General features: G+C 44.3%; 2 protein-coding genes and 1 long non-coding RNA gene across 12 annotated transcripts in view; 1 reads left to right on the forward strand and 2 right to left on the reverse strand.

Annotated features, from left to right (window-relative positions):
• Window positions 1-24,608, forward strand: Scyl3 (SCY1 like pseudokinase 3). Of its 7 annotated transcripts, XR_005492254.2 has the most exons (15): window positions 182-320; window positions 3,879-4,093; window positions 5,433-5,618; window positions 7,641-7,754; window positions 10,528-10,584; window positions 11,513-11,615; window positions 12,730-12,841; window positions 15,172-15,249; window positions 16,110-16,249; window positions 17,452-17,636; window positions 19,083-19,254; window positions 20,287-20,445; window positions 21,421-22,100; window positions 22,845-23,216; window positions 23,671-24,608. XR_005492254.2 is itself a non-coding variant. In NM_001191828.1 (14 exons), exons 2-14 carry the CDS (start codon window positions 3,929-3,931, stop codon window positions 22,899-22,901), a joined length of 2,208 nt encoding a protein of 735 aa, NP_001178757.1. In that variant the 5' UTR covers window positions 1-320; window positions 3,879-3,928; the 3' UTR covers window positions 22,902-23,289. The 7 variants fall into 7 exon arrangements, 5 of the variants coding, with proteins under 5 accessions (NP_001178757.1, XP_008767883.2, XP_063128561.1 ...); NM_001191828.1 differs by lacking the exon at window positions 23,671-24,608 and having other exon boundaries at window positions 1-320; window positions 22,845-23,289; XM_008769661.4 differs by having other exon boundaries at window positions 21,469-22,100; window positions 22,845-24,608.
• LOC120096301 (uncharacterized) lies at window positions 17,107-19,206 on the reverse strand. The gene is made up of 2 exons (XR_005492603.2): window positions 19,066-19,206; window positions 17,107-17,714 (listed from the first exon to the last, which is right to left on the reverse strand). It is a non-coding gene; the product is annotated as an uncharacterized LOC120096301 (long non-coding RNA).
• The window catches only part of Firrm (FIGNL1 interacting regulator of recombination and mitosis), a 43,942-nt gene continuing 42,816 nt past the window's right edge, over window positions 23,487-24,612 (reverse strand). For all 4 annotated transcript variants that reach the window (XM_008769674.4, XM_008769673.4, NM_001017493.1 and 1 more), the window contains one exon: window positions 23,487-23,817. In XM_008769674.4, coding sequence (XP_008767896.1) covers window positions 23,623-23,817 — 195 coding nt within the window. In that variant the 3' untranslated portion in view covers window positions 23,487-23,622. The remainder of the gene's footprint in view (window positions 23,818-24,612) is intronic.

Here is a 24,612-nt window from a genome sequence, read left to right on the forward strand (position 1 = left end):
CACGCGGAGGTTTCCCGGCAGCCAAAGCCGTCTGCCGGGAGCAGGCGTGAGGCGCAGGCTTCCCTGGCGCACACACCTCAACCCGGCACGCGCCCTCGCAGCACCTGTGCGGCCGCTCTAGCTCGGTTCCGGGTTCGCGCCTCGGTGGTGGCGTCGGAGGAACTGAAGGCCGGTCTGTTGACCCGCTTCCGGGCCCTTGTAGAGCTGCCTGAGCCCGGGCGTCCGGGGTGACTGTGGGTGGAGGAATCGTGGTCTGAGCGTCGGAGCCAGCCGCGGGCGAAGAGGGAGCGGAGCCGCCAGCCTCCTCCCGCCGCCCGCAGGTAACCGGGAGCCGTGCGGCCTGGGCGGCGGGGCGGGAAGGGAGCGGAGGCGCCCCTGGCAGGACAGCCCGGAGCGACCCATTGAACGCTGCCCCGGTTGGTTCGGGGTGCCCCCTCTGCCCGGCGTCTCGGGTGACCCCAGCCGGCGGAGGCCCGTGGAGAGCCAAGACGCCCGGCCTGGAGTCCATCAGGAAGGCGGTGGTGCAGGGTCCCAGGCAAGCGTCAGCCCTCAACCCCGGGGGCTTCATGTGCCCAAGGTTGTTTTTTTTGCTGAGTTCTGGGATCACTGTTACTGCTGATTTGAGGGACTGGTGAATTGAGCTGAGGTCAGACCTCGGAGTACTTTTAGTCCACAGAAACTAAATGTTTTGCTTGTCAGCCAGCACAGTGCGGTTGACTTCCTGACAGGGAACATACATGACTGAGACAGATCAAAGCACAGGGGTGCTAGTAAGATTTGTCACCCAATACCTAAGTGCCAACGAATAAATATCCTTAGGACTCTGGGGCAAGTCATAACCTTTGGCTCTTTGACGCTAAGGGAACTAGAACCGAAGAGAATCTCCCTGATAGAAGAACTAAGAGGGACATATTTTTCTCAGAGGATATGTGGTGTGTGGTTGAATACCTAGGCAAGGGTGCACCCAAACCACAGATGGTCCCTTCAGGAGCCTCGCCTGAAGCTAAAGAAATAAAAAGGATGGAGGGAAATAGATAAAAAAACGAAACAAACTATGGCGTATAGTCACCATATAGTCCTAGACTGTCGACTCGACGTTTCCTTATAGAAATTATAAATGCTGTGTTCACTAAAATGCCTGTGCTACGTTAGAATATCCTTTTCTACCGCTGTGTGACTTTCGGAGCTACCTGGAACTATTTCATATTTTCCTTCTTACTTCCCAAACCAAGAAAAATACTTGGGAGTTGGGAGTCTTATTTACATCCTGCATTTCAGTAAGTTTCTTTCCGCTCCATTCAGAAGTTTTTAAAGCACTGTTGATATCAGCCGTCCTACCTCTTAGATACCCGTGTGGGAAGAACCAGAGTGACTGCTTTCGGTGTTCTCGGATCCAGTCCTCAGCACCTTTCCCTACTGGATTGGGCACAGACCTCGATACAAGGCATCCCTTTCGCTTCAGGAGAAGTTGAGCCATCCCCTTTTTAAGGTGCTCTTTCTTAGGATCATAGGCAGCATATATCACTGTGAAAAAGGCCTGGTTTTCGTATCTTCCTAATATTTGTGTAACTCTAAAGGTATCACTGTATTTATAGCATTGAGTTAGGGTTAATAGGTAATTTAGGTCTAATTTAGGTCAATCTTCAGATAAGGACTCGTCCTGCTATTGGAAATAAGCTAGATGCTCACCGCCCTGGCCTCTGCCAGCAGATGCAAGGCTCTGCCAGCATAGCTCATGATTCTCAGTGACCGCAGTATCTCTTCAGGTCTAACGGAATTAAACTGATTTTTTTTCTGCCAAGAAGATACTTACCTGCTCTGTTTCTCCTTTATTGTTTATTAATTTTGAAAACGTCTATTTTGAAGTGAGCCAAGAACACAGGCTAGCTCCACAGACTTCAAAGTAGCCCTTCCCAATCTCATACCTATGGTCTCACTGGTGTTTCAAACAGGATTAGAGTAGAAGTGTCAGTTGGTTTCTAACAGTGTAGGTCCACTCAAGCCACGTCAGGGAAGCTGCAGACTCCAGGAAGGTTAGCAGTGGAAAAACTGGCTTAGAAGCCAGCCGCTCATGCCGCAAATGTGAGGCAGGTCTGAGGTGGAGGGTGCCTGTGTGTCTATAAAGCTGCTGTTCCCCCAGCCTGTACCTCTCATTACCCTGTTGACTGCTCACTTCCTTGGTGCCTGCCACGTGTTTGCTCCCGTGTGGCCTTCCTTTGCCATAGCCCCACCTCATGGTGCCCCCAACTTCAGGTGTGCTACCGATGATGAAGGAAAATGTTACCCAGTTCAGATTTGTGGAGGAAACAGTGGTCTGCCCCTTCATTCGGCTGTGGACACTGAAGACACTTAGTCTGTGACTTGACCGCTCTTCGGCCAGGGAGCAGGAGGAAGGCCCTCACTTCTCAGGGACCACTGCATCCATCCCCACCCACGGAGCCGAGCTGCCCTCTGTAGCTGCATGCACGGCTTTCTCTGTTGTTCCAGTAAGACGTGACTGTTTCTTATCACGGATGCCTGTTGGGTTTTTGGTATTGTTATTGATGTTATTAGCTTTTTATATGTTTTTTTAAAAACATTTATTTATTATATATAATAAATACAGCTTTCTGCCTGCATGTATGCCTGCAGGCCAGAAGAGGGCACCAGACCTGATTATAGATGGTTGTGAGCCACCATGTGGTTGCTGGGAATTGAACTCAAGACCTTTGGAAGAGCAGACAGTGCTCTTAACCTCTGAGCCATCTCTCCAACCCTTATATGTTTTTTATCTTTGGAATTACACTTAATTATACCATTCCCCTCTTTCCCTGTCCTCCTCGCCATTGCCTTCTCAAATTCATCGTCTCTTTTTCTTTAATTATTACATATGTGTGTGCTCCAAAATACATAAGTACAACCTGCCCAGTCTGTACAATGACCTGTGCGTGCGTGCCGGCATGCGAGCCTGCGTGCGTTTGTGCTCCCAGTGCTGACACCTGGTACTGGATAACCAGCTGGGCTCCTCCCTGCTTCTCAGCATTCTCCAGCCACCTGTGGTTCTTTGGCTGGGGGTGAGGTTGTGGGAGAGTTCACCCTTTTGAGTCAGCCTGTCCATCAGTGTCTCATTTGGGTGTTATTTAGGCAGCCATGTTGGTGAGACTGTCTTAGTCTCTAACTTTGTAGGAGCTACAGTCTCACAACAAACTTGTCGTTCCTCTGGCTTTTACCAGGCTGATCCCTGAGCCTCAGGTGCAGAAATTGTGTTGCAGATGGGACTGGGCACTGCATGGTCTCGTGTCCTCTGCATTTGGTTCTGTCACAGTTCTTCAGAGAGAGAACTTGAGCTTGGTGCATTCGCTAAAAAGCAAAATTCTTACCTGTATCTTCCTAGATTTTGAAAAAGCAGATATTCTGTATCTTTTCACCCTCATACCTTTCTGTTCCTCCTATAGTAACGTGTGTGCATATAGACACACTTCAGCTCAGTGACAGGCACATGTTTTTAGCAGTATTGCATAGATAGATGGTATCTGTAACTTTTCTTCCAAGGAAAATCCAAATGGAAAGATCTGTGTTGTGATTATGGGATTTGCATTTCTCTAAAGGCTACTTAACTTTAACGGAAAGCGTTTACAAGCCTTTATAGATATGCGTGTGATTGGGTCTAGGGAAGGAACTACACAACTAGTAACACAGTTTCTCTGGAGTTGTTGTTAATTAACAGGCATTCCTGATAACTGGCTGTCCATTTCCAGTTTGTTTTCTCAGACACAGTGGTGAGCACAGCGGGATTGAGGACCTGTTACTAGTCACTTCGGGGTAACTTGGCTTAGCCAGCCTGGCTTATATTGCAGGAGAGATTTACTGTCTCAGTATGTTTTCTGCTTTGTGCGTAGAGCTGTTTGGATTTGAGGAGGAGCAGCAGCACGGCCTCACGGCAGCAGGGATGGGATCAGAGAACAGCGCTTTAAAGAGCTACACACTGGGAGAGCCTCCATATACCCTACCATCTGGACTTGCCGTTTATCCCGCCGTACTGCAGGATGGGAAATGCGCTTCAGTGTTCGTGTACAAGCGAGAAAACGAAGACAAGGTTAACAAGGCTGCCAAGGTACCGTGCTGCGACTGTCCCAACAGCACCTTCAATGCAGGAGTAGTTTGTGACTCAGAGTTATATAAAAACAATTGTCCTGTCTCCACATACCTTCACCACAGCCAGAGACCTTTGCAAGGCTCTCTGTAATGTTTTTACTCACATTTGTATTGAGAAAGGCAGGCAGCCATTCCATATGGCTAATCTGGGAGAGACGAGGTTACTCCAGCTTAACAGAGATACTGCTCACTGTTGATATTTTAACTAACGTGTCGATGCGCTGACAATAAAGTATTTTAGGAATTTAATTATCTTCCTTGCCTCGAAACACCATAATGTCACAGCATTTTAAAAATATTTTTGTTTTTTGTGTCTGAATGCTTTGCCTGCCTGCGTGTCTCTGGTGCCAAGGGCCAGCAGAGGGCAGCAGACCCTGGAACTGGAGTGACAGGTGGTTCTTAACTGCCCTGTGGGTGCTGGAGTCAGACCCGGGTCCTCTGCTTGAGCAGTCTTACCTGCTGAGCCACTGAGCCCTCAAGCCCCTGTCCCAGCATTTTTAATTTGTGTGTTAGAGTGGACGGCACAGAATCCTGCCTCTCAATTGGATGTTTACCCTGCCTCTGGTTGTTGGCGAGAGACCTTACAGGATCCTTGACTTCTGGAGGCCTCCATTTTGGCTCCAGTCAGAAAGTCCTTCTTGGCCCCTGGTCACTGCTGCCTTTGGTTGAGATTGTCAGTGCAATCAGTTTGCTATTTGGTTCCATTTCAGGGGATATTGACAGCTTAGAAGAAAATGACTTGGGCTGATGATATGGCCCAGTCATGTAGTACTCAAATAACATGGTCTACCTCAGCATACACACATCAAAAAGGAAACGAGAAAAAGGAAAAATACCGTAGAAAAAACATGACCCCCATCTTGTAATAGTATTCAGTAAATTGGCCAGTTTTCTTAAAGAAAGCAAGGCCACATTTGGTAGTTCCTTGGATAACCTATTTTTCGTATTATCTAATTCACATCATCTTGAAAAGGTTTCTAGAGAGAAAACTATGGCTGTGTTTATGAATTAATCCTTCAGTATTTACTGTAGTAGGAACTGGTTTAACCGAGGTTAACCGAGAGCTTCAGGTTTAACCGAGAGCTGCTTTGATTGTGTCATGTCTGAGTCAGTATGAGCTCCTTTAGAAAAGTCAGTAGATGTAGAACGTCTCTTTTGTCCTTCCTGAAATCTGGGGGAGCATAGGGAGGATGAAAAGACCTTCAGGGAAAGCATAACTTCCATTACAGCGTGTGTGAGGCTGTAATTACTTGATTTCAGTCATTAACTTCAGCAACTCTTCTATTTGTGTTTTAAAGCACTTAAAGACACTCCGTCACCCTTGCTTGCTAAGGTTTTTATCTTGTACTGTGGAAGCAGATGGCATTCACCTCGTCACCGAGAGAGTGCAGCCTCTGGAAGTGGCCTTGGAAACCCTGTCTCCTGCTGAAGTCTGTGCTGGGATCTATGACATATTGCTGGCTCTCGTCTTCCTTCATGAGAGAGTGAGTGATCTGATTCTCCCTCACAGGCGTTGCTGGGAAGTGAAGCCACTGTCTGGGCAGTGGCGCTTGGATAGCACGGAGGGAACTGAGAAAGAAATGGGGAGGGATAAGAGGTGCCACAGGTGGTTTGTGGGATCAGTAACTAGTTCTGTGTCCCTGAGCAGTTCCTTACGTCATTGCATTTCACCTTACTGTCGTACTTCTTACTGCATTAAATAAAAACTGCACCGTCCCACACCGTCACTGGCTACTCTCTGGCCCCAGCGGTCTCACTGCTTCCGTGGCTAGCCAGCCCCCTGTACCGACCGCCCATCTCAAGGCTCTCTTGCTGTGGACTCTGCTCACATTCCCAGCATCCGCCCCCTGTGGTTATTGTCACAACTCCCAGTAACCTAGAAAAATCAAAACCCTAGAAGCTTGTAATTTGTCAATCAGATTATATCAGTAAATTCTCACTCCACAAAACGTCCACACAATGAACTCAGAGCCAATTGATACTGCTATAAACTGCCCACCTAGATAAGACGAATTGTCCTATAATTATCCGTCCCTTATAAGATGTTCATAGCTACCCGTGGCTATTTAAAGCCACACGGATTCTGGATGGTCTGTCTCTTCCTCCATCTTCCTTCCCTCTCCCTCCCTCCTATCTGTCCTGCCTCTGAAACCTCTCAGCCTGCCCTCCTCTTCTACTGTCCAATCAAGTACTTGTAAGAGAAAGCTTTGGCAATAATGTTACTATAGACCGAAGTTCCTGTTTGTTTTTAGAAGTTCTACTCCATTTTAGCTTTCAAAGGAAGAAATAACCATTCCTTAGGAAGGAACACTTTCCATTTGTGTGGCTGATCCAGGGGTGAGAGCTCACAACAGGGCCACTCAGCTTTGTGCTTGGCTCTGGTGACATCCGGGTGGAGGATGCTTCTGCTTCCTCGGGCTCTGTTGTCAGTATGGCTGAGTCACTGTTTTGTGGTGCTTACATTCTGAAGGCTTAGGTCTTCAGCAGTCATTGTTACACACACTGCCACCAGGCTTATCTTAACATCTCATGTCTGTCTGTCTGTCTGTCTCTTTCTCTCTCTCTCTCTCTCTCTTACTCTCATTCTAATAGATATTAATAGAAAAGCAACAAGATGAGAGGAGCAGGTTAAATATGTCCCATCCTTGGATCAGAGACAACCATGGTACTCAGTTTATTATTCCACTGCAAATATTTATATGTCTTTCTTTTTCATTCCCCTGAGTGGAAGCATATCATACAAACACTTGAGAGTTTTCTGTATAAAAATGCATACACACTGGATCTTGGGAGTAGCATATTTAGTGTACTTTTTGTTTACTAGAATGATTTCCAGTTTGAAAAAGAAACTTAGCCAGTCAAACTCTGTTCTCATTTTCTCTCTTCTCTGTATTTGACTCTACTATGGATGTTTGTTTGTTTTGTTTTGTTTTGTTTTGTTGTGTTGGTTTTTTTTATAATTTTAAACTTGATTGTTTTGTGGTCTGTGGGAAATTTCTGGTGGTTCTTAGTCATTCCATTTTCACCTTCTGATAGGTTTTCATTATTGCCTCCTGACTAGCAAGCTTTCAAAGTGGATCTGGGTATATGATGGATTCTAGACCACAGGGACTTTAGGAGAGAGGGCGACTTAATCTTTGGGGGCCAAGATACTTTTGTGTAAGGTGTTGGAAGCGAGGGGTCCAGGCTTTGAAGATTTGTGTATGTTTAAGAACATGTGTGGCTCCTGATCCCTATGAAGTGGGACTGACAGCATCTATGCGTTGGCTCTGATGTCTCCCTTGACCTGCCCGCCGGGCAGGGGAGCTAGCTGGAGCTCCCTGCTGTCTGCCTGTCCCGTTTTAACCTCGTCTGGTTTGTTCTTTTAAATGCTGCTCCATCTGCTTTGCTGCAGGTGCCAAGGATCACACTGATGTGCCTTCGGTGACCTGTATTTAATTGTTTAAATCCTTCAGATCTCGGGGTGCCAGTCTCCTTCCTGTTCTGTTTTTGTCTCTTCCCCCCAGGGACATCTGACACACAACAATGTCTGCTTATCGTCTGTTTTTGTGAGTGAGGATGGGCACTGGAAGCTCGGAGGCATGGAGACTGTTTGCAAAGTTTCTCAGGCCACACCAGAGGTGAGCCAGGTGGCAGCTCTCTTCCTCAGGGAGAATGCAATGGTGACTTGGGATGGGGTTCTTCCCCAGGTAATTTTCTGCACAGTTACCATGATTTTAGACTTGAAGACATGAACTGTTTGTTAATGCCCAAGTTCAGAAAGTTAAATTGTAATGGTTATTCGTCAAAGAAGTATGAGGTTCATGTGTTGTGGTAAAAAAAAAAAAAAAAGACTTCTTTTATCCCGCACTAGTGCTGGCACCATAGGGCCTCATGACATCTGGTAGACATCTTCATCTCAGTCAGCAAAGCCTCTCACCCGCTCTGCTCCATCCCATATCACACTGCCAATGGCTTCTCTCTGAGCCTGACAGCAATCTCTCTACCCGTCTAGTTCCCAAGGCAGGCTGCCACAATGCCAAGCATACACATCCCAATTCCGTGGCGACCCAGTGTGTCCAGCCACCACACACTGTCTTGAGCTCAATTAAATTGCTACATGAAAGAACACAGTAACCTCTGATCCAATTGATAAGATATAATTGCCTACCTAGATAAGACATAGTTTGCACATCTAGATACTCAAAATCCTGAACACATCCATCCCTTAAAAATAGTAATAACAACCTATAAATGTGCAGAGAGGAATCTTAACAGCCACCTCCATGATCTCTGGACTGCTCTCTCTCCTCTTGCTCCAGTCTCCTCCTCCTCTAAATCTTTTCTCCCGTCCATCCTTCCTTCTCGTCCAATGACAGGTCTCGTTCTGTCCTGTACCTGCCTTCACCTGCACAGTGACATCATCCTACATTCATGTATTCCCTTCTTAGGTCAGGAGCCTAAGGCTGAGACGTAGTGGTCTATTCAGACATGTAAGGAGCTGCCTGCCTCTCTTCTTTATAAGTACTTGTGTGTCTGACTTAGGCCTACTACTGGACTCAGCTGTCTGAGTCTCTCTTCCATTTGAGCAGTTAGGTGCCTTGTTTTTGTAGCTCTTCCTGGAGTGATACCTGTCTATTGTGAGGCCAGAGGTATTCATTGAACAATGCCTAGGGTGCTGTGTCAGTACACTGTGTTCTGTTGGGATTGTGGGTTGAGTTGTTGCTGCCAGGGTACTTCTATAATTGTCTGACAAGTCTATACACTCCCCCCCAGTGTACAAGCAACACTATTCATGGTTTGTTTCTTTTCACCATTTGTACTCTTTAAAAAAAAAAAAAAAAGCCGCCCCCTTCATAATGTCTCTGTGAAAGTATTGGCTCCCTGTCTTTTTAAAAAGGTATAGTGAGTGTGTGTGTGTGTGTGCGTGCACGTGCGTGTGTGCGTCTGGGCAGGTGCCTAGGGAAGCCAGAAGAGGATGTCAGATCCCTGCACCTGGAGCTCAGCAGCTATGAGTCAGCTTACCTGGGTGCCGGGAACTGAACCTGGGGTGTCTGGCAGATGAGGAAGCTCTCTTAGCTGGCCTCGCTGGGATGTCTTCATGGCTATTTCTACACTTAGGCTTGGTAATGGGCACCTGCACGAGCTGGTACCCCAACCCGATGCTGCCAGTTCTGTGAATATTCTCTCATTACTTCTGTCTGTTGCACACTTTCTGCTCTGAACTCACCTCAGATCTAATTAGCATGTAGTTCAGAGCATACATGCTTTACCATGGCATATGCACAACGCCCCTCACAATGCCTGCCCATGCTACCTCAGCTCGGGTTAACACCCACAGTTGCTGAGCTGCTGCTGCCTGTGCGGGGCAGCTCTGAGGCTCCCCTCTCTTCTCTGATGAGGTTCTGCTGCCAGACTGTCTTCTTCCTTCCCATTGTCCCCTAGAAAATGGACACGCGTGTAAGGTGGAGCCTAAGTCCCATCTCTGAACCCTTCCCTATCTCTAGACTTCGTGGCACTCAACACATTTATTAGAATCGTTAGCTTCTCTGCAGGTTATGAACACTGCTTGGAGACAGGGGAGCTATCGCGTTCGTTTCATAGTCCTTGTGCCTTTCCTAAATGCTTTTCAGAAGTCATCGTGGACAGGTGACCAGGTGTACTGTTCCCTGGTGTAGGTTTTATCTGACAGCCCACAGGAGCCTCAGATTTCATGTCTTGACAGCAGAACTTAGGATTCCCATGATGCAGTGTTAAGTTTGATCAGTGTGTGTTCTGTGATCAACAGTTAGCTTGCTTGCTCTTGTAAAACAGGCCCTCACTGTGTTGTCTACGTTGGTCTTGAACTTACAGGCTCAAGTAATCTTCCTGCTTCAGCGTCCTTACTAGGGAGCACTGCAGCATGCGCCACATCTGCCCAAAGCACCTTCTAGTCACTAATGTCTATGTGGGAAGGGAGTAGTCAGGAGCCTCTCACAAAGGGAGGAGGAGCTGAGCTTCATTCTTCTCCTCAGCCCCGTGCTGTGCTGGGAACCATGCTCACAGTGAACCAGAGAGGTGTGAACTTTGTGGAGTGACTCTAGCATCGATTGAAAGGTTTCACCTGGGGCTGGAGAGATGGCTCAGTGGTTGAGAGCACTGGCTGCTCTTCCGGAGGTCCTGAGTTCAATTCCCAGCAACCACATGGTGGCTCACAACCATCTGTAATGGGATCTGATGCCCTCCTCTGGTGTGTCTGAGGACAGCAATGGTGTACTCATACATAAAATAAATAAATCTTTAAAAAAAAAAAAGAAAGGTTTCACCTGCGGCTTCGCTGTCACTGCTTCTTACTTTTTTAAATTGAGCTAAGAGGTTAATTTACCAAATATGTATGTATATGAGTTATTTTTCTTAACTGTCTCTTCTGTCTAGTTTCTCAGGAGTATCCAGTCAGTAAGAGACCCAGCATCCATTCCTCCTGAGGAGATGGTAAGTAAAGGCCCCTTAGTGCAGCTGTAAGTCAGACTCAGTTGTGCAATGGATTTAACCTTTAGAAGGACAAACCTTACCATTTCCTCTGATACCTCGTGATGCCTCTAACATTGAAACTGCCTGAGATTAATTTTACTATCCCAGTAAAGGAACAGCTTACAGTTGTGTTTGTATGAAGCTGGAGTTGATGGTGTTAATAAGACGGGTGTTATTTTATGATAAACCATTGCTGCTTTTCTGGACACCATAATTATTGGGGGGCAGTGACCTCATCCTTTCCTGTCCGCTGTCCCAGTCACTTCCTTCCTAGCTAGTCTCTAGCTGACGTGGAAGAGTGCTTGTTAGTATCATGGTGAAGACCTTTTAGTAGTAAATTCAGAAGCATTGCCCCTTACAAGCCCTAAAATAAGTGCCAGCCTCCAGATTGTTGATGTTCTACAGGAAATGCAGGCCCAGCTAGAAACTTAAGGTTTGTAATCTCAGGATCAGCCAAATCTGTATCACTGGGCATGGAAGATTAAGAGGGAAAGCATTGTTTTATGACCTCTGTTGTCATCGTGTACATGTGTACCTATGTGTGTATATTAGACTGTGTAGAATACATTGTATTCTGGCTTATGGTCAACACATTTCTGAAAGCCACTAATGTGTATTATGATTTTTTCTCTTTGTTCATATACAGATTTTTTTAAGTCTTTGATAAGCCCATCAACTAGTAGTTCCAAGTCTCCCGTTTTGGAGCGAGACCTGCTATTTCATTGGCATGCAGTGTACACGTATTTGTCATACACTTTGAACTAATAATTCCTAAACCTGTGGAGTGTGGTGCTGTGAATTTAGGTTTGAGAATAAATGCAAACATGGGAGAATGTTAGAGACGCTTATAAAGCGGGGCCTCTCGTTCTAATAGTCTTTAATACATTAGTCTCCAGACTTCGCGGCCCTCCCAGAGTCCCACGGACACGCCCGCGATGCCTATGCCTTTGGAGCTTTGGTGGACAGCTTGCTCCCCATCTTTAATGAGCAGGGTGAGTTGGCGTCGAACTGCTACCTGCACAGACGAAGGAGGAAAGGCGTCCCTGACCCGCTCTGCGTGGGAATCCAAGGACTACAGTCTTTGGTGTGGTGGGAGAGCTGCTGCGTACCACGCAGACAGAGAGCAGCAGCAGAAGTGTGAACAACAAAGAGAGTTTTAAGTAGGAAGCACTTGGACCAGTGGCTGCCCCTGCGTATGTGGTTAGCTCCTGGCTCTGTTGCTGAGTTGTCTTGCTCTGAGTACAGGCCCTAGTGGCTGAGCTGCACATGTCCGAATAGTAGAGCAGGACTCTGCTTTTATTAAATTGACTTCAAAATCAGGCTTAAATTTTCTTTATGCTTTCAGAGCCATTCATGTTTTTCTATTATAATTTACTTCATGTTTTTTCTTACATGCCCTCTTAAGCCCAGGCTACTTAAAGACAGTTCTCTGCTCCCTTCAGTGTTCTGTAATTGCATGCTGGGCAGCCTCTATCAGCCTCTTGAGATGGACTCTAGGACATTGACCCTGCACCTGTGACGTCACTGCAGCCGGTGCCACGTTTGATCCTGTAGTAGCCTGTCTCATTCTGCTGACACTTCCTGCAGTGCCAGTATGACTTCTACCAGAATGTGCAGTATCTGCTGTTAGAAGTGCCTGTTGGCTGTCAACTTGAACCTTCCCTCCTAAATGTTTGAGAATTAAACCCTAAAACTTTAGGGCAGTGTTAGGTTTTGTTTTTTTGAACTAATACACCTATAATAGTGGCAAATGTGTAGATGAATTGGAAATACAGGCATTTAGTTAGCTCTCTTGAGAAGGGTCTACCCAAAAAGAACCTTTCAAGCCTTCCACCTTCTGAACCATCATTTTGGATCAGAGGTGTGTTAACAATCAGGAAATAGGAGTATATAGACGGGAGGCACTTGGGCTAATGTGGGCTGTGCCAACCAGACAGCTTGGCTACCTGCCAAGGCACTGGCCTAAAGGAGCAGAAGTCATGTAGCAACAGCCAGGGCTCTGTGTGCTTGGGCTTTTGCAGGTCGGTTTTTGCTCTCATCATCTCCAGCTAGAGAGGTCCGGAAGGAGGGAGCATGCCTGGGACTAACTGTAGCTCTGGGTTTCAGTTTCAGCGGACGTTCTCTCCAGCTTCCTACAGACCCTGCACTCAGCTCTGCTCAGTCCCACGCCAACATGTCGGCCAGCACTCAGCACCTTACTGTCCCATGATTTCTTCAGGTGAGGGCATCATGCGACATGCTACAGAGCGGGTTTCTATCACAGAAAGTTGTACAAATTCTTAGCTGTCAAGAGGAATTATATCTAGATTCATTAGGAATTTGATTATAAAGAAGCTCGCCTGTGTCAGGTAGTTTACAGTTCAGAGTTAACTGAGAAAGTAGATAAAGATAAACGCATCCTCGCCTTTCACTGCCCCTGCATTATGGGTATGTGTTCCCTGGGTTTGTCTTGGTGAGGAAGCAGGTTTGTTTGGTCTGGCAGTAGACAGCGCCCTTGTCTCACAGTATGTAGACCTTGTCAGAGGGAAGGGCACAGAGTCAACACTTTCCCGGCTTCACAGATGGTTTTGAACCTTCAAGGTTAGTTTTAATTACATTTTTCATTTCTGTAGCCACAGATCTTGTGCCCAGGTTAGTTCCATGTTTAAGTTTTATTAACAAAGCTAATGATGTTTCTTAAACAAAGTATCTTTATGTGTTTCTACTTGGAGACTTGGAAGGAATGAGAGCAAAAGGAAGAAGGCTACTGCTGCCCTAGGAAGATGAGGCACCTCAGAGGGGCCCGTGTGTGGGGTGCTGCTGAGTTAGTGCCTGTAGTTACCACAAGGACAGATGGCATTTGTGTTTCTGAGAAAATGTTTTGAACCTTTTCCAATCTAACAGGCTCCCCCCTCCACTTATTTCTTAAATTGGCAAATACAATTGTATATATTTATGTTTATGTCTTTCAGAAATTATCATTATTATTATTTTCTTGTATTTGTAGATGACCTTTAGAAATACTTTATTTCTCACGATATCATAGTCTGTATGAAGATAATTCATTATAGTAAATTGTTACCATTACAAGTAATGCAAGTTCTTTAAGAAATGTGTAATGGTGTAAAGGGAAGAAAGTCACCAAAGCCCATTCCAGGCCACACCTCAGACCATGCCTCTGTGTGGCACGAGGAGCAACAGGATGGAGCAGGCTAGCCTCCCTCCCTGAGGCAGCACAACTGCGTTCCATTACAGCCCGTGTGCATTAGCTCGCGGCAGGCCAGTGGTGAGACACTGCAGGCCGAGTGAGCGGCTTTGGGATGCACAGGTTCACTTCAATCTGACAGGAGTCTTTAAAGGGTTGTTTTTTTTTTGGGGGGGGGGGCTTAAAAAAATTGAAATTCTTTGACAAATGTTACAGCCTAGAACTATCAAAGGAGGAAAAAGATGTGAGCACATTAAATAAATGTAGACAATCTGTTTGTCACTTATGGCCATGAAATGTAAACAACTTGTCTCTTACAAGAAGTTTATGATTGTGACCACATGCATTTATAGCCCACGTATGCCCATTTGCACGAGAAATGTAAAGACATAAAGATATGGTATTAAACCATAAATGCAAAGAATTCATTGGAGCACATATTGCTGGTACACACCAGCATTTCAGGTATCACCCTAAAACAGCACACGACACAGGTCATCTCGACAAAAGCAGAAAAGTGCCTCACATAGTGCAAAGTGGTTTCGTGAGTTTCTTGTGCATTTTCCACTGTCTTTTAATCTATCCACCGGAGAAAAGTATGTGTTAATAGACTGTTTTCAGTAAAACTACTGATCAACAGCAGCCTAATGGAAATTAAGTTTTGACAAAGTTAAGAGTAACATGAATTTTTATGTGGAGGAAATCATGGAAGGCATGGCCTTAATGAGTTGTTCAGGAATCACGTGTAGTGGCCAGCATGAAAGAGCAAGCAGCACTTGTGCGTGCCATGTGGCCTACCGAGCTGTGTGCTTCATGCCAGGCCGTATAGCGGGGTTCATAGGGATACGGTAGGATACAGTAGGGATATGGTAGGACATGGTAGGCTGGGTGCCATGCTGTCTTAGAACAGAGTGGTTTACAGGTTTGGGACTGTCTGTGGACTCTTTAGAAACTGGCCTTGCCTAGGTGCAAAAGTCAGAAAAATGAGAAACACTGGTGGCTTCTATAGACATTCCATTTCCCAGGCCCTCTCTGGTGCTTTCACTTTACCACGGGGACTTGGGAATCAGCATCTTCTCGAAAGGGTAATGCCATGTCTCCCAGGGTAGTCACTTAACCAGTGTCCTGTGACAGTGAAAACATTGGAAAAGTGTGGTCTCTGCTCTGTTTCTGTCCTCTCACAGATGTATCAGGATTATTAAGGCAGTAAGCTCCTAGGTTTGCTCTGTTGTCTTTTCTCGTAAGCTATTTTGAATCTGTCATATGACTTAGGGGACATTTCTTTGTTGCACGTCTGTCAGTAGTGATGGCTTCAGTATTTAACATGCCTTTTAACTAGTTGTCCTACTTTTTTTCACATTTAGAAATGATTTTCTAGAAGTTGTAAATTTCTTGAAAAGCTTGACATTAAAGAGTGAAGATGAAAAGACTGAATTTTTCAAGTAAGTTCGGAAAAACACACAAATTCACTCCCTTGAGTCAAACCTATGTAGTCATGTGAGTGCTGTACCGGGTGAGTTAGATTTCTGAACTCAGTGGCTGTTGAACTTCCCCACATATTTTCTACTGTGCTTCAGAATACACTGTCCTAGTAATGCAGACACATCTACACTGGTAACTTAAACATACAGATGGGTGCCAGGTTTGCTTTGCTAGGAGGTGGGTAGAGAAAAGCTCTTCTGGACAGAAACAAGAGAGTGAATGCACCAAGGTAAGACCCACTGTGGTTTGTGTAGAAGATGGCAAGCACTTGATTCCTGCTGACAGGCAGATTTCAAAGCAAAGGTAAGTGGTCCTTGTATGACAGGCAGACTGTTGATGCTACTTGTAGACAGTGAGCTTCTTGCCTTGAAGCCACTGAGAGAGTGAATGGAACTGTGAGATGGCTGGACACCTCTTGCTGATCACTGTTTGTGGGGAGAGTTCGGTCTCATGGAGCTTGGATTGGTTAGTATGTCGTAGTTCTGTCACCAGCGAGGAGCTGATGTGAGAGCCGTGATGGACCAGTGAAGGAGATACGGAGATAAGACAGACAGACATGACAGAACGAGGGGAAGGGAAGGAGCACTTGGGAGATTAGCCAGTGGGTGGGAGAGGAAGAGGATGTTAGAGCAGTGGCCAAGGAAGGCTGAATGTTAACAGGAAGTGTGTAGCAAGGAACAGATGAAGCAGATGCACAGCAGACACCATCAGCCCAAATGTTTACAGCCTTCGCCAGGCTGTGGGAGAGCCAGAGTGAGAAAGCAAGCAGGTAACATCACCAGATGGGAGGCTAACGGCATCTGTCCTCATTTGTCCTTAGATTTCTGTTGGACCGAGTGAGCTGCCTGTCAGAAGAATTAATAGCTTCAAGATTGGTGCCTCTTCTGCTTAACCAGCTGGTGTTCGCTGAGCCAGTAGCTGTTAAGAGTTTTCTTCCCTATCTACTTGGACCTAAAAAAGGTGATTTTTTTTTCTAGTGTTAATAGTTATTAAGGAGTTTGGCAATTATTAATCCATTTTTTTGAGTGGGGTAATATTATAGTATCCTAAAGTTTAGCACTAAAGGCACAGAACAGTTACTCCTCCCTTACATGGTAGCTTTAACTCAGGCACCAAACCCACAGGTAAATATGGAACATCTTACATCTTCCTGGAGAACCATATTTACTACAGTAAGTGGTTTTACACACACACACAGCGTGGTACATACATGACCTTTGAATAGGTTAAGGCACATCTTAAGGTTATCTTTTCAGTGAATCCTTAGGCCTTTGCTTCCTAAGTTACTGAAAGCAAACCATGTGTTTTTAGTAAGTTTGAAAATCTCCAAGATGACTTTATTTTTTGGAACTATGGGCTGCTGCTTGTAGTGTTGGTTTTTCCTGAATGTGAAATGAAGCAGTTGCTTTGAAAGTTTGTCTTTAGGTGGTGGTAACATATCAGGTTAGAGAATGTAGTATTAATATACTAAGGAATTTAGAGTTAGGTTGGATCCTGTTTTGAGAATACATTTTCTTAAAATAAAATTTTAAGGAAAGATGTAGTTTCTGTGTATGAGTGTTATACTTGCATGTATGTACGTGCCTTATGTGCATGCCTGGTTTCCAGGGAAATCACAAGAGAACACTAATTCCCCGGGACTAGAGTTAGGGATGGTACTATGAGTACTGGGACCTAAACCCGGTCCTCTGCAGTCGGTGCAGGGCTCTTAACCAGTGAGCCATCTCTCCTGCCCTGCAGGAGAAAATGGTTTTCATTTTCTTAAATGATGTCACTCCTGCAGATATCATGGGTAATTATTTCAGTTTCGAATTGCATTTTATCTCTGGATTGAACATTTTTATTTTAGTAATGAATTTTCCTTATAGCTTTCCATCCTCACTGTGGATTTTAGAGAGAGAAGCCATGAATCACATCAGTGCTTGTTAAAGACTTGCCTTGTGGCAGACTCACTAAGCAGGAAAGGAGCAGGATGTAGAGAATGCTTGAGACAATAGAGTCTGGAAGTTATTTCAACCAGCAGAAGGAAATACCTTCAGATCGGGGCTTAAAATTTACAGATACATAAAATATGTATAAGGTTCTGGACTCAGTTGATGAATTATGTTCTTTACTCTTTTCACTGAACGCCTGTTCTGTCTGTACCCTCTGATTTGGGGTAGAGAATGCACCAGGAGAAACTCCTTGCTTGCTCTCGCCAGCGCTGTTCCAGTCACGAGTGATCCCTGTGCTTCTCCAGTTGTTCGAGGTCCACGAGGAGCATGTGCGGATGGTGTTACTGTCCCACATTGAGGCCTATGTGGAGCACTTTACTCAGGAACAGCTAAAGAAAGTCATCTTGCCACAGGTCAGAACCAAGTTGGCAGTGGGGGTGTGTCAATCCTTATAAAAGCAGGATGAGGAGAGACTGAGAAAGGTGCTGCCGCTGTAGGGAATGAAAGGACAAGGTTCTCAGATAACAACTCACAAAGATTTGAGACAGCAGGTGAATTTCAAAGTTACTAGAATGGGAAGGGCTGAAATGGTATTTTCAGTCCAGTCTTCTTGTCAAATGAAGTAACAGGTTTAGTCTTACTTAGTCTGTGAACAATTATGATTCTTGGAGGTAAATGAATGAGAAGACAAAAACAGGCCTAATCAGACTCCTTGCCATTCACTAGCAATTGTGGGGTGCTTGATCTTACATCAGTGAGAATCAGCCACAAATATATGACTGATTAGTTCAGTCATACTGAGAATTACTAGTAAAACTATGGCAGCTCAACGTTCTTGATATCAGGAGCCAGGTACCCTGGCCCTGCTAATCCAGCTTCTCTTCTGATACAGAACAAAACCTGCCCCAGTATCTTCTCCATGGTTCTCCTTGTTTAAGGTACTTTTGGTTGCATATAACTAAAATTCACACAAAGCCAGCTAAACACAAAAGGATAATAGCTAAAAAGTATAAATAATAAAAGGAAGTCAAACTACCTAACCTGGCAGTCAGTCAGGCTGGGTTGTGATTCTTTCACTGTTTCTTTGCATCTGTCTTACTTCTGACTCTGTGAACACAAGCTTCTCCTTGTTTTGGTGTTACATGACTGCATGTTCCATAACTTGCCATAAGGTTTACTGTTCTTTAAGCATCCAGACTAGTTCTGATTGCAGTTGGATGACTGGTGAGACCATAATTAACTCAGCCAGTGGGCAAGTGTTAACTACATTATATACAGATATCTTGTGGGCTCCTCCCATACATATAGCTGAGAATGAGTTTAGACCAGCCACAGAGAGCTCCAGTCCCTAGAATGATCTAAGGACGCCTTGCAGAGCAGTGTCACTCCTGAACTGTTATGTTCTATAATGAAGAAAGTATGAATACTTATACTTAAAATTGTCATTTGAAGCAGTTGGGAGTTGTAAGTTTCCAGTTATTCCAACGGGGCTCTATATTAAAACACATTTATGTGTGTACATACCTTCCACAGCTCATGTGTGGAGATAAAAGGACAACCCATGGGAGTTCTCTTTCCACTATGTGGGGGAATCCACATGGTTTTCAGGATTTTAAAGCAAGAGCGTTTACCCACTGAGCTAGCTTGCCAGTCCTGGTGTTTTCTTTTCTTAAATAGCCATCCGTGGTGGACTGGGAGGGATGGATATATTTCCTTAGAAGATCAGAGAGCCGCCACGTTAGAACTGTTTAGGAAAATGCCGTTCACTTGAACAAGCGTTGTATTATGACTGCAGGCCAGTTGGTCCTTCCCAGGATAAAGAGAATGGTTGTGTACACTCACCCCAATTCTGCTTGTAGGTACTGCTGGGCCTTCGTGATACCAGTGATTCCATTGTGGCGATCACTCTCCGGAGCCTGGCAGTGCTGGTGTCTTTACTTGGACCAGAAGTGGTTGTGGGAGGACAAAGAAGTAAGATCTTTAAGCGCACTGCTCCAAGCTTTACCAAAACTAGTGACCTTTCCCCTGAAGGTAAGATTAAAAATTATTAGGTTTTTGTATTATATAATACAGGTTTATGTTGAAGTTAATGGTCAAAAAGCACGAGGAAAGTTTAATTTCCTTTTCAAACTCATAGTAGGTACAAAGTGACCCTTAATGGCTCAGTGAGAATCCTTTTTTGTAAACCCACAAGACAGATAACTGTTTACATAGGATTATTTTAATAATGCTGTGCACAAGATTATTTTCATGTATTGCATATTAAAGATGTTTCTAGGTTAATGCATAAAAGCTACCTCACTTTTATACCTGCCTAGTATTTCACTGAATCGAATCTGCTGCTAGATTTTTAATCAGTATGTATTCTTACTACTGGGTAAAAGGTACTTCTGAAGTCTTTCTTTGGTTTGTTCCCACTGTATTCTATGTGGGAGGTAGCACAAGAATTTTGTATCAACAAAATTGCCTTTTTGCTACTTTGTATGACCTTGAATAGGACCATAATTTCATTACAGAATTCTGGGTCTCTAATGCAGTTCCTTGGCTTAGAGTGCTAGACCCTGAGAGCTGAGGTTGAAGAAGAGAGGTGCTGTAGAGAGCTGGAGCCTTATAATGACAGTTGGCTCCCCTTACCCTAGCTTTAAGGTAGGGAAAATATTCAGCTGTAATTTATACATCTTTCTGATCAATATACAACCTTGAGTGTAAGCTTTCTGGTAAATTGTTAATGTATAGTTTTGTGGTATTAAGTCATTAATATTGTTAGGCTTGTATTCTTACTAGCTTTTTATTCTTAAAAGGAAATTAGAATTGTGGTCTTACACTGCTACCAGAACAATTTTAAGGACCAAAATTTTATGTATGTATTGCTTCATAGTTCTGTCCCATCATCAAGTGGTGACAGAGCTGGTCTTTAACCTCTGGAGACAAGCAACCCATTTAATAGTGATTTTTTTGGTCAACTATTTAATAACGTTCTTTTATCTGTGCTACATACACCCATTCCCTTGACTGTTGCTCACCAATCATGTGCTAGATATAAGCACATTCCTCTTCCTTCAGGTTCCCCCATGCATGTTGTGTGCAGCCAGCAGAGTCGGATCTCGAAAGTCTTGGAGAACCCTTCCTCTAATGTATTCCCTAAATGGTTTTCTGGCAACATGTCCATCAATAGCAGGAAGCACATACAGGAAGAATATTACAGTACTCTTTTACAGACAGGTAAGAATTTCAACTGTGTTTCCCACTATTCCTGAGAGCTATTCCTGAGAGAATATTAAGCTTAAATTTTGAAAATCAAGTACACTTTGGAATTCCTTTTTCATCGTACCTCTCTAAATGGTTGGCTGTGTATCTAACCCTTCCACATAATAAATTAACATTACTTGAACTCATTTTTATATCAGAAACTTTGGTATTCTGATGCCGTCTGCACTGTAATACACCAAAAATGAAGAGTTCTACTAAGATGTTAATAAGACGTGTAGTAAAAAAATCACCTGTTAAGTAGGATGGGGAACTTGAGTAAACCTAAAATCTCCCAACACCTGATGACATTTGAGAAAATCTGTTTCAAACTTAATTTGGGGGCCAGACAGATGGTTCAGCAGTTAAAAGAATAAATTACTCTTGTAGGGGGACACAATTTTGGTCCCCAGCACTGGCCTCGAACTGCAGCTCCACAGCACCCAATTCTATGGCTTCTGTGGGCACTGTACCCACATGCACACTCACACATCACTAAAGATGACTCTTTGAACAGTAAGTGGGCTGGGGAGGTGGCTCGGGAGGTAAAAGGCTAGTTTTCAGTGTCTGGAACACACATAAAGTAGAACCAACTGCACACTTGTCTCTGCCTGTACACCTATACACCTGCACTATCCGTCATCTATGCACCAACCCCCACAGTAAATAGTTATAGAAGAGCTTACTTGAGCACACGTTTCTGGGTGTAATTACTACCAAGGATAAGACTGAATCTGTGTTTACTTAAGAGGCTTATGTCAACAGGTGTTTGGAGAGTTAGTCAAAGATCTAAACATGGTGTGCCTGAGTTAAGTGCTGGGTGTACGTGGAGAACGTATTTGGCATCTTACGTTCTACCTGACTTGCTAGTGTACACAGATATTTCCAATTAGACCTACTTATTGCTTGCCCTTAACATTTCGTGAGACTAATTCTTGCATATACTCATAGGTGATCAGTTTTCTCACACTATTAAATTCCCTATGAATGGACTCTCAGATGTGAAGAACACTTCAGAGGACAATGGAAGCTTCCCTGCAGGGTCTAATAAGCCTGAAGAGTGGCCTGACTGGAGTGAGCCTGAGGAGCCTGAGCACCAGACGACCAGTATTCACATATGGCCCCAAGAACCCGGTGACGTGGCAGAGACCCAGCACACAAGTCTGAGCGCACAGGAGTTGTCCTGGGATGACTGTGAGTCTAGCTTTGGCCCTGAAGTCAACACAGCAGCCAGAGCCTCTGCTCCCAGGCCTGTTACCTCAGGGGAACAGATGCCCACTGCAGCTTTGCTTCCTCTCACTGAAGAGTCAAAGCCTGTGCAATCCAGGCCTTCCTCAAAGACCAGTCATAGACAGCAAGAGGAAGTCAAAGCACCCCAAATGTCACAAGAAAGACCCCCACAAGTTCGATCAGAACTTGGTTTAGGAGAAGAGTTTACCATTCAAGTGAAAAAGAAACCAGCACAAGATCCTGAGTTAGACTGGTTTGCAGATATGGTCCCAGAAATTAAGCCTTCAGGTACTTTTCTTATCTTGCCTGAACTAAGGACAGAAGGGATGGTTCCTGACAAAGATACTGTCTCACCAGTGATGCAGTTTTCCTCAAAGTTTGCTGCAACAGAAATGACCGAGGTAAGTTCATTCTTTGTATTAAATGTGCTAGTCTCTGTCAGAAGTCCTAGCTAGCAATAAACAAGCAGTTTTATCAATGATAGAACAGAGTACAGAGCTGGCTAAAAATGATTAAAGTAAACCCAGAAACAATACAACCAGTCCCTAGAAAGGCCTGGTCTTTCATACATGACACTACCATGCTGTCATCTAGTGTTCATGGTCCAGACAAACAAAAAAACAAATTACCAAAATAAAATCTTGGGGTTGTAGGAAGGCTCCGTGGTTAATGGTACTGACTATTCTTTTAGAGGCCTGGTTTGATTGCCAGCTCTCTCATGATGCTTCCCATGAAATGGTCTTTAACTCCAGTTCCAGGAGATTCCATCCTTCTGACCTCTTCAGGCACCAGACACAAGTGAGGCATAGATATTCATGCACATCAGATTAAATAAATGCTTTTTAAAAATACAAACCCATTTTACATCTTCTGTGTTGTGCCTTGTATGTAACTGTCCTTGGCCACAGCAGACCACACCTGGGTCCACCTACTGCATGAGCAAGTCCTTGATAAAGGAGATGATTTCACTGTACTGCACAGTTACTGTTAACATCAGAACCAGTGCATCTTGCTTTTAACTTTTGGTTACAGCTTTATCTTTTCTTATCATAAGGCATTCTCTCTGCATCACTGTTAAATGCTTGGCTTTTCAGATGTACATATAATCTGCCTCAGAGAGCTAGTGTTGGTGTGTTCTGTTGCAGGGAGAGGCTGAAGGCTGGGAAGGAGAAGAGCTAGCCTGGGAAGATGACAACTGGTGACAATAAGGACGAACTTAGACTTCAGGAAGAATTCTAAAAGAATTAATACCTCAAAGGAAGCTGCATGGACATAAAACCCCAAAGCAGCTTGAGTTCCCCATGCCTGGAGCTCTTTTTTGCAGTCTGTGCCAACTCAAGCAGAGACCAAGCTCAGGTTGCTGACTAAGCCCTAGGTGGCAAAAGGCTCTCGGTGCCAGATTCCAGGAGAGAGTGCCTGTGCGCTGACTGCGGCCAGTTTCCATACAGGCAAATAGCTAAAGAAGTGCTTTTTTCCAGGACAATTCTGGAAGTAAAGAAATAAAAAAATTGAAGCTGGTAAGCTTAATTTTGTGCCATTTCTTTACAAGTAAAAGAGTAAGCTCTATTATGAAATAACAAACTGGGGGAAAAAAACTAGCTGTAAATTATAACTTCCAACTGCTAAGGCTTCTTAGGCAGCTTATTTGTTTACAGTTTGTCATCTGAGAAAAGAAAGGTCTCTCCCCTTTGGACCTGAGCAGTTACTGTTTCACCTGTATTACACTGTACCAAAGCTCTCAATGAGAAACACCCCACCCCATTGCTCTCTATGTCAAATAAAGATTATTTTCACATTTACAAAAGCTCTTTTATGTGCTATGAAAATATACAAGCATAATTTATATTCACAATTTCATTTACAAAAACATCCAGGTAAGGCATTTGAAGAGTCAAACCCAGTTCTGTCCGATACACAGTCTATTCAACCTCTAAGCACACAGCATTTTAGCTTCTCAATCCTTTCTTGCAGTGCCCCCAGTTCCGACAGCAGCCAGGCTGGAGCACGAGAATGTTTGAGTAAAGCCTCAGTTGTCTCCAAAGCCCTTGTTGCAGTCTGAAATGCTGATCTGTATTCTTCTTCAAGGAGCAACTCCTGGCGGGCTCTCTTTGTGCAAGGCTGGAAAATAAAGAAAACATGAGTCAAGTGCTGCATACTCCTTCTCAGAACAGCGGAGAGAGGCGGTAGTCACAGGGCCACAGAGGGCAGCCTCCCATTCTTATCCTTATCAGTAATGACCCTAACGTGCTAACTGCTTTCCATGTCCTAATGGAAACGTGGCAGACAAGCACAATCACCCTGTGTTAGGGTTCCCAATGATAAATGCCGTCTTGCCTAACAGCTATCCATGAATAGTCTTTAAAACGGCATAAGGAAATAAAATGTGAATTTCCTAATAAGTTCGTAATCACTGAGAACCATAATAGTTTTCAGTGTGCTTTTGGAGCTAGCGAAGGGAAACAGGCTCAAAACGTCTTGCATAGAGGGACAAGAGGAACTGAGGTGAAACCCAGACATGTCTAATAATTGGTTTTTCAAAGGGAAGTCACAATTTAAATTCACAGGGCTCACAAACACCATGATTTAAGGTGAACTTTATATACATTCAGGCCTACAGCTACATCTAAGAAAACATTCCTATTGCACTGTAAACCTACAACACTGCTTTTCTTATGGCCCTACAATTCCCAATTACCTATGTTCAAAACACAATTCTGAATGTATGTAGTGTCAAATTTCTGCCAATTAATAAGTACACGTGATATTTGAGAAAAGTGATTATAAGGCTAGTTGGACAATGAGATGAACTGAACAAACTGATATCTGTGGGTCAGAAAATGCATTTATGTCATCGTTGGTACAATATGCAATTACCAATAATAAAAGTATATTTGATATAAAGGTTACAACTAT

The sequence above is a fragment of the Rattus norvegicus genome, chromosome 13, assembly GCF_036323735.1.
Source record: "Rattus norvegicus strain BN/NHsdMcwi chromosome 13, GRCr8, whole genome shotgun sequence".
Classification (NCBI taxonomy): domain Eukaryota; kingdom Metazoa; phylum Chordata; class Mammalia; order Rodentia; family Muridae; genus Rattus; species Rattus norvegicus.

Excerpts from the sequence above, each read along its gene's own strand:
- Scyl3 (NM_001191828.1), top strand. The coding sequence starts at position 3,929 with ATGGGATCAGAGAACAGCGCTTTAAAGAGCTACACACTGGGAGAGCCT. Across the intron at positions 5,619-7,640 it reads TCGTCTTCCTTCATGAGAGA|GGACATCTGACACACAACAA; the intron begins GTGAGTGATCTG and ends TCTTCCCCCCAG. Across the intron at positions 17,637-19,082 it reads AGAAAGTCATCTTGCCACAG|GTACTGCTGGGCCTTCGTGA; the intron begins GTCAGAACCAAG and ends TTCTGCTTGTAG.